General features: G+C 44.0%; 1 protein-coding gene across 1 annotated transcript in view; it reads left to right on the forward strand.

Annotated features, from left to right (window-relative positions):
* The first annotated feature begins 444 nt into the window (after positions 1-444).
* The window catches only part of NELL1 (neural EGFL like 1), a 759185-nt gene continuing 747264 nt past the window's right edge, over positions 445-12365 (forward strand). The window contains exons 1-2 of the mRNA XM_015417871.1: positions 445-493; positions 10683-10811. Of these exons, the coding sequence (XP_015273357.1) occupies positions 445-493; positions 10683-10811 (178 nt within the window). The remainder of the gene's footprint in view (positions 494-10682; positions 10812-12365) is intronic.

Here is a 12365-nt window from a genome sequence, read left to right on the forward strand (position 1 = left end):
CGGCGTGGGGGGGGGGGGTGGGGGGGGGGGGAAGTAGACGGAGCCATTAGGCTGCCTGAGTGGGGGAATCCGCGCAACCACCGAGCTGAAGGAGCCGCTCTCTCGCTGGCAGTCGGAGGCAACTGGAGGCGGCAGGGGCGTCGGCGGGGAACGAGGCGAACAAAGATTGCGCGTCAGGCTGGGCGTGAGCCGCGGAGCGCCACGGGAAAGGGCCGCCCGCGCCGGGGCAGCGTCCCCGCCGAGAGCACGTGGGCTCACCCAGGGTAGTAGCGCTGGCCGCTGGCGGTGGTGTTGGTGGCGGCGGCTCCTCCTCTCGCTCTCTCCCTCCCTCTCTCTCCCTGGCAAAACAGGCGCTTCAAGTTTGACGGCTCTGCTGGCGAAGAGGACGGAAGCCAGGCTTTGGCGAACGGGGTTCTACGGGGGAATACGGCGCGACGAGCCCCGATGGATCTAATTGTAGGCGTTTGGGTTTGCCTGGCAGCTGCGAGAGCAGGTAAGACGCGGGGGGGAGGAGGGGGGGTATCCCCGCCCCAAGGAGCATCTTAGCAAGGGGCCGGCCAGCGAAGGGCTCGTGGTTAATAAAGAAAAGATATTAATACGGACCGTCGCGCCTTCTTCTGGCTCCACTGCAAAGACAAAAGGTAGCCAGCAGGCGTTGTAGACTATCTACCCCCCCCTTTCCCCCCCTTTCCCCCCCTGTAGTCGCTATCTTTATCTTCAGGCTCAGAGATCACTCTTTCACTCTCCGGCTACGAGTTAGCATAAAATCTGGGCTGCGTGGGAATGGATTGTCAAGGGGGTCGTGGGAAAGGGGTGGGGTGTCTAGTATTTTTCTGTTGATCGAATCATGCGATTAATCTAGAGCAGAAAAAGAGGGGGAGGCGTATGGTTAAAAATAAAACAGCTCGGGGAGAAGACGGAGAGACAATGCAGAATCTTGAGGGTGTTTTGTAGCGTGCTGGATGCGAAGGAGACGTGTGATCCTTGGGTGAAAGCCCCCCCACCCCACCGTCTTATGCTGTTACCCGCGGCTTGCAATGAGAAACTCGGAAACTTTGCATTGTAATGGCAGGTGCTCTCTTAGAGACGACCGAGCAAGTCCTGCTCCAACCCCACCCCGGCCAATCTGTTTCAGGGAGCGCCTTTTCTTCCGGACCAGCGACACGCCGAGGACGGAGGCAGCTGCACGGGCTCGGTTGGTGTCTCTGTCATTGTTCGAACCCCTCTCCCCCCCCACCCCCCACCTGATCTTTGGACGGTCTGCAAGGAGATGTGCTTGCACAGTGCAGGGCACCTGTTAAGGATTTGTCTCCCCTCCTGTTAACTTGTTGGGGGGAAAAAAATCACACACGCAGGTGACTCTTACCGGCCAGAGAGAGGCCGTTTCCTTGGGGGAGAATGCCAGGAGAGGAGGCTTTTGGGTTATCTCGTAGGGGTAGGAAAGCGAAGCGCTTCTGTCGAAGGCTGTATACATGGGTGGTACTCTTTTATTGTCTTCGCAGCCTCGGCCGCGCAGCTAGCCTGGATTTGCATGAAACACGGCGTGTCTGTTCGGGGGAGGGGGGGGCGGTTTAAGAAAGACGCTCAAGGGTGCGGAGGAACGGCTGGAGATCTCGAAATGAGATGCGGTCATCCCGGCCCATTAAGATGGCCTTGATCAAACCCGGCGACTTCAGGGAGTTGCGTGGCGTTTGAGAGGCAGCTTGCAAATCTCGCCGCTGCAGATCTTGCCCTTGTTCAAGCCAAGCTCTCCCTAGGGAAAAAAAATAAAAATCCGTCGGTTTAATTGGGTGCTTTTGGAGCGTTCGGGGATGCGCTTGCTCCTTCCACCTGCTCCTGGGGACTGTTCCCGGGAACCTGGCTCGTTCATCGGCCGCAAGATTCAGTCGGGAAAAGTTTAGGGAACCCTCCCACGCACCTTCCTTTCCCCTTTGCTCATAGAAGATGGAAAGGACTGAAAGAGCCGACGGAGGAAAGCTTTCGGGAAATCCACTGCACTTCACTTGAAAGAAACAAAGGGTCACGTCTCCGAGGGTTCCCTTGACCCGACGGAAGTGCCGGCAGAAGTCTCCCGAACCCTTTCATTTCACATCGTGGGGGAGCCTGGTGCTGGGGCTAGACAGAGGAATTTATCAGAACACTTTAAGGCACGAACTCATTAGTATATTGCAGTCTGGATATGTGGGAGGGGAGGGTTTCACAGGAGGATTTTCTTTTTAGTCACCCGTCTTCTATCTTAACACAAGAAGCTGTTTTAATTGGGACTCACTGGAGCAGGCTGCCTTCACAATGTGGAAAGCCTGCAGAACGAATTGGTTGCATGTGAGCTCCCCTCCTTCTGTCTCTCCTCCTTCGGAGGACTTCCTAGGTTTGTTGCAGTGAGGGCCATTTTAATTAAAAGGGGTGGTTTAATGGGAACAGTTCTCTAGGGTAGTAGATCTTCTATGTGCAATTAGGAAGGACCTGGAAAATGCGCTGTAAAAACATTCCAGCTAACATCTAACAGAAAGGGAAAATATGTGCAGGAGTAGATTTTATCTTCACTCTTGTCTAAAGTTGCCTAGTTAATAGCCTCAGTTTCAGAAGATTTTAAAGGGATTTTTCTCTACACCATTTTTGTGGATGTGTTTTCCATAGTTGCAGACAGTATAGTATCACTCCTTATCTCATGTTACTAAATTCTGCAATCTGAAGAGTATTGATTAGGAAGTCCCACTGAAAATGATAGGGTTTACTTGGTGTACAGGATCAAGCTGTCAGTGTCCAGAGATCTGTGAAAAAAACCCAATATCTATTTTTAAACCAGATTTAGCACTGGTACTGTTTGAATGTGAGGCCCTAAGGTTTTGACACTGTTAGGCAGATCCATAGGATAGCTCCTGGAGTGAGCCTTTGTCAAGTGGTTGAATAGCTGAACTTGGAGATGGGTTCAGACCCCTGCATAAAAAAATTCACTGTGCAGTTTTGGACAAAGTTTGAATTTTGTCACCTGTCATATGGCAGTTTGAGTGTTTTACAAGTAGTATACTTCCTTGGCATATGGTGAAATGAGAGACAGTTTGTGAAACACTTTGTTAAAAGCACCATGGAAATAATTCATGACCCCCCTAAGTCCATATATATATGTAGACATTTCCGGCACAATTCAGCCAAAGTTAAGCAGTTACAGATTTCATTCCTTGTTATCTTAATGGAATTAGTGGAACCTGACAATGCTTAACCTTGCATATATTGTGTCTGAATAGGTCATCCATAGTTGCAGTTAATATTATCAGTAGCTGAATGGGTCATCCATGCAGCTAGCTCACAGGTGGATTCTTAGCAACTGAGCTACAGCTCATGGGATTGTGCATGAGCAGGTTACATGGATGATGAAATTAGTTGAAATGTTCTCATCCACTGAAAACCGCCCTAATACTTAAAGAAATCTGAAAAGCCTTGGTGAGTCCTTTTTCCATTTTCCTGAGCAGTTGTTAACTTTCTGCTCACTGGTAGATATTTTCATTTAGATAATCAAATGTATTTAATTTGAAAGTTCCTTGTGTTCTGTACAGCTAAGAAGTATATATTTGAGAGGGGAACAGTTTGATGTATACTGGGGTTATCCATAGTATATGTTGGTGTGCCTAAATTAAGCCAAGATTCTTCCATGATTGCCATGGTCCAGATAGCCATGGTCCACATAGGCTGATAAAAGCACCAGATGGTGATAAGTTTCCAACACTGGGATGATGAATTTAAAAAAGCATTTAAAAAAAATTGTCATCAGGCATTATCTAACTCAGGCCTGTGAAAATGCTACAGTGTCTTTAATGTGAATGGGTCAAAGTCTTTTCATCTTTCTCAGACACATTAAAGTGAGGAAGTAATGAAAGTCGGAATTTGGATTTGACTTCAACCAGGGTCATAAAAAAACCAAACCCAGTGATTTGTGTTGTATTTAGTGGAAATGGTTTTCTATTTAATGGTTCTTTTTAATTTCTAGGAAGAGAAATGGGACTGCTTCATCCATTTATTTTACTTAAGGCAGTGGATACAAATGAAGCAGCTGTCTGCTCTTCCTTAGTATCTCAGAAGGAGGTTTTCAGTCTACAGGGAGGAAAACTGACTCGGTTATACTATAGAAGCTTTATTCTTTTGTGTTTATTAATTATTCATTGGGTTTTTTTTTTAAAAAAAACCCAAACTCTGCATGCCAAGAAATGAATAGGTATGAAAAGCAGCATATTAGTACCCTGCTGAAGAGCTTCTCTGAAGTTGGGATCATTGCTGTGTCAGGGACGTACTCCTAATTGGAGAGATAAGCAGACTGGTGGTCATAAAAATAGAGGTCAGAGGAGCTGTCCAACTGCTGATGCTTAGTTGAGTAGCCTGCCCTTATTATGAAGGGGTCCTTTAAACATTACAATCTACATAACAATTTTCAGGTAGGAAAATGTATGACCCGTACTGTATTTTACTCACGGCAGGTAAGATCTTTATAAGAAGTAGCTGCAAAGTGGCTCTGAGACATTATAGCCAGTGGGCCTTGTGTGAGTTGCTTATTTTGTTAAAACCAGGGGCAGTTTCTTCTCCCATGATTTCCTAATATATCGTGATCAGCCTCTGAGAGAATCTCTCCTCTTTGTGGATTTTTGCAAATGCCTCTTTATCATTTAACTCTTTTGAAATAATTTTTTACTGATTATGGAACTCGTTAAACGTTTTGATGATCACTTCTCTCATGGCTGGAGTGATACTGAAATGGTCCAAGTCCTGTGAACTAGAGACAGTTGTATGGATCCTGACTATGGAAACTACACTGGAGAAAGGAGTCCATGCTCAAGTAGTCTATTTAACTGTTACTTCAGTGGTGTAGAAGCGACTTATGGAAAAGTGATTCCCACCCCATGGAAGCTAAGATTTTTGTTTAGATATTATAGTTACTGAAACTATAGGGCTGAATCCTGATTCCGGACTGGATCACAATTCTTCCTGTGTAGATAAAATTCCGGTTTTGGTCTAGGTATTATAGCTATTGAAACTACAGGGCTGAACCCTGACTGGATCACAATTCTTCTTATGTAGATGAAATTTGATACCAATGGACCCTGAAGTTCACATTTTAGCTGGCTAATTTCAAACTTCCTTCTGGCCCAAGAGTCTCTCGTCAATCTGTTTTCTTCTTGACAAGTGCCACATAACTCTTTCCATTCTTATACTTTTCCCCTCCTAGTGTTTTCTTCCTCCAGACTCCAGAGCCCTTCACACCACTCCCCCCATTACTCTCAGCCTTGTGTCGTCTGTGCTTCTCTTCTTTCAGTAACTGTTTCTAGGAGCTATTCTCACTGAGCTCATTTCATTTCTTCTCATTTTAGATTACCGCACTTCCCATGCCTATTCCAGGATCTTGAGTAAGGTATAATATTGTAGATGCTGTCCAGTATGTACCTAAGATGCTTGTGCAGACAGCACTCCAAATGGCATCAGCTTTACTATCTCATACACCTAAGCAAAGTTATTTCCGTACAGCATTCACCAGTAGGTCCAGTTCTACACAATATGGTATATTGTGGTTAACCGCTGGGAGCATTCCTGGAAAAAACAAGTCTTTGTTCCTGTGCCACAAATGAGTAATAACGGTGCATTTGCTGTATTTTATTACAGGCCACCTTTCTCACTGAAACTTAAGGTGGGTTACAACGTATATAAATGCAGTCGGACAGCCTAAGACATCCAGTGAACAATGCTATAGGACTAGGATTACAGAAGACAATGCAAGCAAGAAATAGCCTAAGAAATACAGAAAATTGATTACAAAAATAGAGAACTAAATAAGAGCAAGATGATATATATGATAAAAAGTGCAGTAGGCTGCAATCCTGTTCCCTGATAAAGCAATTTAACTTAATTGGCACCAACATACGCGTTTAGGTGCCAGTGTTTGCTTGGCTTAGAAAGCAAGTTCCATTTCTCACAGTACACTACATTTCTTGGCACTTGACATTTTGTCCCAGGTCTGCTGTTCATTATGTGCTGTAGTTACAATAACTGAAGATGGCAGTACCATCTTGAAAGAAAAGCCAGACACATTTCTATATGTCTTCTGAATATCTGTTAAGAATAAAATCAACAACAGATGTAAAGCCAATTAACATTATATTTTAAGAAAACTGGCACCCTGTAAGAACATAAGAAGAACCTTGTTGTATTAGACGAATAGTCCATGTAGGCCAGCATCCTGTGGCATACAGTGGCCAAGTTCCTCTGGACAGCCAACAGCAGGGCATAGAGGCTGAGGCCTTCCCCTGATATTGCTTCCTGGCTCTGTAATTCAGAGAATCAGTGCCTCTGAATGTGCAGGTTCCCCTCGGTCATCATGGCTAGTAGCCATTGATAGACTTATCTTCCATGACTTTATCGAATCCCCCTTTAAAGGTGTTTATTCCTGTGGCCATCAGTACAACCTCTGGTAGCGAATTCCACATTTCAGTCTCTCTGTGTGTAAAGCAGTATTTCCTTTTGTCTGTCCTGAACCTACTGCCCATCAGCTTAATTGGATGCTCTGGTATTTTGGGAGAAAAAAATTCTTTGTCAGCTCTCTCTACACCATGCATAATTTTATAAACCTCAGTCGTGTCCCCCCTTAGTCGTCTTTTTTCTAAACTGAAAAGTCCCAGTCTCTTCAGCCTTTCCTCATAGGGAAGGTGTTCCAAGCCCCAATCATCTTGGTTGCCCTCCTGTGTACTTTCCCCCGCTCTGATCTGTTCATGTGTTTGTTGTTCTTGACTGGTTGAAAGTGGTGCGTGATATTTGATTATTTGTATAGTGTGGTGTTATCCTTTATTTCCATGATCAAATTCATGCAGAAGCAGTTTTCATGTTGACCTGTCAGTGTATACTCTTATTTTTAGTGATGGTATCATATTTATAGGAATCGACCAGAGCTGTGGGAATCTTCCTCCTTCTCTTTCTCTGCAAAGGCAATGATGTTGGAAGTTGCCTGTTTGCATGAGGCTGGTGTGCCGCTGTCACCTCGTCTTTTCTTATTGTCCTTAGCTTCTGCTTTGCAGCACTGGGCTCTTATTTTCTTGGGATAGCAGCTGCATTTACTGTGTCATTGTGCAGACCATCCATTGCTGGCTTCTCTGATTCGTGGGCTCCCAGCATGCCAGTGTCAGAAGAGAGCAGGCTGAGCCAGCAGGTGCAAGAAAGTGGTATTTGGAATAGCTGGAAGAAGGGTTGCCTAACCCTTTCCCTTCCTGCAGACTTTCCTCTCAAGCCAGCCCCCCCCCCCGCCATCAGTTTCTATGGAGATAAAGGCATGGAGAGTTACCCCCATAATTTTGTCCCATGGGAATAAAAGTTATGAGGGTAACCTTGCACATCTTTTCCACTAATGGGGAAAAGGCTAGGCAGGGGGAAAATGTGACTAGAGAAATTTCAGTTTCCTGTTCCTCCTGTAAAAATAAGACCAGAACCAGGACTCATGGAACTGACCAGATGCATTTTAGTTTTGATGTCTCTGTTGATATGCACGGGGCTTTTGTGAGGTAGGTTTATGCATAGTAAGGCCCAAACCACATATTTAACGAAGTTCTGTGGTTAATTCTTCCAAATATTTTACTCAAGGCTGTTTCTGGAGGATGAATCTGATGTTTAACTCTTTTCTTCATTGTTCTTGTTTAGCACAACCTCTTCTGAAGTTGCTTGTGTACCCTTGAGTGGGAAGGGTCAGGGTTTCCATGTCTTTCTAGCCATGTATGAAGAAGCAGTTCAGTGAGGTTAGTTTTGAGCTGAGAAATGAAAACTTATTAAGCGGCTTTCCTTCATTGGCCCTTTTTGTGAAACTCTACCAAGTCCAAAGCTCAATAGGTACCTCAGTCTGTTTGGAAAAAGTTCTGATAATGGAATATTTAACCCCTCTACCTCAAAAATCATTAAATGAAGTATGACACAGAGGCCTGCTGTAAATCTACATGTGAGACATAATACTGGGCATTCATCTTTAAGATATTAAAGCTCCCTCCCTTCATCTGCCATTTTTCTTCTCAAATACAGCCTGCCTCAGGCAACTTTGGATAAAAATAAAATCCCCTAAAAAAAGCAACAGTAAAACATTTAGCACATCGGACCTTCCAAGCCATCTGTAGGTAGCTTGCATGTATCCCCATTCAGTTTGATTACCAGGTGCAGGGAATTTACAGGTTGTGTATCGCCCCATTTGGGACAATAATTTCCTTGGGGAGTGTTTTGTACACATCCACTGTTGCAGTAAATTGTCATGTGAGAGGGGAAGAAAATCCTCATATCTGACGTCAAGCACACGGGGAAAATACCTACCTGAAGATGGTGTTGCCTCTCAGCTACATCTGCAGAAAACAAGCTTGATTAATGTCCCAGGCTTGATTGATTAATGAACAAGCTTGATTAATGTTCCTTTTGGTGGGAAACTTTGTCCCAGTGTTGGTTGTGTTTGTCTAGCAAGGTGTCAAAGATGCAGTAAATGCACCAGAACTAGGGACTGACTGAGTGAAGACAAGGACTTCCTTGGAATCTCATAGTTCTTCACGTGCTCCCTAACAGCAGGCTACATGCATGCTGCGGCTGGTGAGGTTCTTCTATTCTGTACTTTTCAGCTTTGCCGGTGCAGATCACCTGCTGAAATGGAGAGGACGCCTTGAAATTCTTTTTATGTCATGCAAGTTCCAGCCTTCTTGCATGACACTATGGCCTCTTCAAGCAAACAAGCTGAGAGGGCTGACAGTGTTTCTGATCTTTTGAACTTCTTTAACTATTGCCCAGTCTCTCTTTTCCCTCTTCTCTGTAAAGGTATCACACACTGTTCTTTCCCAATATGTTTTACTTTTTGCCAGGAGTATAGTTGATCCTTTCCAATCTGCTTTTGCTGTTGTTGCTCTGATGCGTGCTTTCAATGAATTTCTTCATAGGGTCTATTTCTGTTCCCCTTTTCTGGATTTGGACAGCAGGCTTTTGATACAGTAAACCACTCATCTCTTAATTCTCTTGGTTTCTCGGGTACTATTTTGTCATAGTGTCAATCATAGCTCCCTCAGCTCTTTAAGGTTTTCTTTCAACAGTTCAATGTCTCCATCTTTTTGTTTTCTGTAGAATATACTTGGAGATCTGTAAGGCTCTCTTCTCTTTATGCTGGTTGTGTTTGACCCTGTTCTGCTGCATCCAACAGAGAGTTTCTATGGATGAAAGAGCATACATTTATTTATTTGGATATTTATATTCTGCTTTTCTCCCCAGTGGCTTGCAGCATCATTCTCCCCTCCTTCATTTTATCCTCATAATGGCCCCGTGAAATAGACTGAGACAGAGTGACTGGCCGGCCCAAGGTCACCCAGTGAGCTTTCATTGTACCCTGAGGGTTTGAACTGGATTTCCAGTGCTTTTAACCATTAACCACACTGGCTCTGTATTGGACATCGCTTGTCTGATAAGCCAGAGAGTTCTTCGCATGAGTTATGTTTTCACTGTATTGTTGCACCTTGATTAATTGCAGGGGTCCTTTGTCATACTGTTGCCTTCATTATTGCCTTTATTATATCACATACAAAACAGTGAGGATTTATAGTGAGGTGTTACCGGTATGTGGATGACACCCAGCTCTATTTACCCTTAACAGCTAAGCCAGGTGAGTCTGTGGAAGTCCTGAACAGGTACCTATAGGGTTGGATGAGGGCCAGTAACACTGAAGCTCACGCCAGACAAGACTGAAGTGCTGTTGGGTCAGTGGAGAAGATGATTAGAGACTGCAGAGTCAGCTTGTCCTGAAGGGGGTTGCATTCCCCCTGAAGGATGAGGTTCATAGCTTGGGGGTGCTACTGTGTCGTATCACTCCTGTTCTGAAAGATCTGTAGAAGAAGAGGAGATTGGATTTATACCCCGCCCTTCACTACCCAAAGGTGTCTCAGAGCGGCTTACAAACTCCTTTCCCTTCCCCTCCCCACAACAGACACCCTGTGAGGTAGGTGGGGCTGAGAGAACTCTTGACAGAAACTGCTCTTTTTCAAGGACAGCTGTGCCAGAGTTATGGCTTGCCCAAGGTCATCCAGCCAGGTGCAAGTGGAGGAGTGGGGAATCAAACCCGGTTCTCCCAGATTAGAGTCCTATTATAAACGCACTTAACCACTACACCATACTGGCTCTCTGGTTAACCATCCATTTCCCACAATTCAAAGTATTCACTCTTACCTTTTAAGGTCCTTAATGGCTTGGGGTCAGGGTACCCATGGGACCGTCTCCTCCCAAGACATCCAGCTTGCCAGTTAAGATCTGCCTCTCAAGCCCTGCTCTGTGTGCCCCTGCCTTCAGAGGTGAGGTGAGCGGTCACCAGAGACAGGTTTTTTTCTCCCTGTGGTGGCAGCTCACCTCTGGATTGTCCTCCCCCTTAAAGCTTGTTTGACATCTAGTTTACTTTCTTTTAGCTTGTAAGCTGTCTCAAGCAGGACACTGAAGCACCAGCATAGAAATAGCTTAAATAGATAAATACAACAAAAACCAGGAAATAAAAGAACACTTTTTTGGTTAAAGCAATGGAACACTGTTTATTACTTGTAGGATAAGCACAGGTCAAAATATGGTATATGCATATAGCCATATTGCATTGAATATGTAACTCTTTTACTTTGGAATGAAAAGTGAACTGTTTTCCTTTTTTTTTTTTTAAATAGTTGTTGGCTTCGGAATGGATCCCAATTTACAGATTGATATTATCTCGGAACTGGATCTTTTCAACATGTCCATTGGAGTTACACAGGTGTCTGGGCTACATAACGCCAGCAAAGCATTTTTATTTCAAGGTAAGGGCAATATCTTTATCTGATTAGCAGGAGCATGTGTGTGAGTACCTGAGAACTTAGTGATTAGCCCATTTCTTATCTAGGAATTATGGACTTTCTGATTGATTTTTTCTCCCAGGGTTTTGACACTGTACTGGTGTTCTATTGATAGTGATGTTGCTGGGTAGCTCAGCTTCTAATTTTATTTGAAAACATTTTGGTACAGTGAAATAGCTCGTCCTAGTTCATCCACCCTAGCATTGGCCATTTCTTGGAAATTTCCGTGAAGTGAACCTCAGTTGTACAAAGAAATGAGAAAACAGCTCTTTCCTTTGCTAACATTAGATTACATACTGCACTAGTAAATGGGACTGACCAATTTCTGTATTCACGTGGCTACTCATTTTTTCAACAGTGGTCCAGAAATATATATTGTTACACAACTAGACTGTGCAAATGTTCAGACATTATAATAAAACTGGTGCCATTCAGCAGTAGGAGCCTCACAGCTGTGGAACACATACAACCAAGTGTACCTGGGATACTGTTTCATGACTTTGGTTTGCATATTGGTCAATTAGCCATCTTTGTACAAACAAGAATATGGCAAGTTGGCAGTTACGCTGTATGGACACCCTCTGAAGGTCAGCAGTAGTCTTGTACTGTTTCTTTATTAGCCTTTCACTGAAACGTCAACAATTTAGCTATTTATGTATAAGCTTTCTTGGACAACTTAGTTAGTGTTAGATCTCTTCCGTGTTATAGTTTCAGGTGGGTAGCCATGTTAGTCTGTAGTAGTAGAACAAGCTTGAAGTCCAGTAGGACCTTAAAGACCAACAACATTCTCTATGGTATACTCTTTTGTGAGCAGCCTTAATAGAGCCCAGGCTAGCTCAATCTTGTCATAGCTTGGAAACTAAGCAAGGTTGACTTGGGTGGGAGACCATCTCTGCTTGTCTCTTGCCTGATGGTAAGCTATCAAGACCTATTCAAGCCCAAAAAGGTGTCAGACAGGGCTGCCTTCTTGCTCCTTTTTTATTTAATCTGTATGTTAATTGTTTGATAACTTGCTTGCATGAAATTGATATTTCAGCACCCACTTTGGGCATGGGAAGAAAAATCCCAGTTTTAATGTATGCAGATGACGCTGTGCTTCTCTCACGTACTAGAGGAGGTTTAAATACGGCGTTGGAAAAATTTAGCGCACAATGCCAAAAAGACTTACTTGCTGTAGATTACTCAAAGACAAAGATCATGCGTTTCCATAAAAAATACAAAGAAATGAAATGGTCAATGGACGGGGTGCCGGTAGAGCAAGTTAAAAACTTCAAATACTTGGGACTAACCTTTTCATTTAACGGAAAGGCCTCTAGACATCTCCAAAATGTAGCATGCTCAGCACAAAAGAGCGCAAATGCTATATTGCGCTTCTTTAGGAAAGAGGGAGCCCAGTATGTCCCGGCCGCTCTTAAACTATTCTTGAGCAAAGCTCTCCCACAAATGATATATGGAACACAAATACTTACAGAGAGTAAATTTAAAGATCTAGAGTTAGTACAATCGAAATTTCTCAGA

The sequence above is a fragment of the Gekko japonicus genome, unplaced genomic scaffold (assembly GCF_001447785.1).
Source record: "Gekko japonicus isolate JY-2015 unplaced genomic scaffold, Gekko_japonicus_V1.1 scaffold397, whole genome shotgun sequence".
Lineage (NCBI taxonomy): Eukaryota > Metazoa > Chordata > Lepidosauria > Squamata > Gekkonidae > Gekko > Gekko japonicus.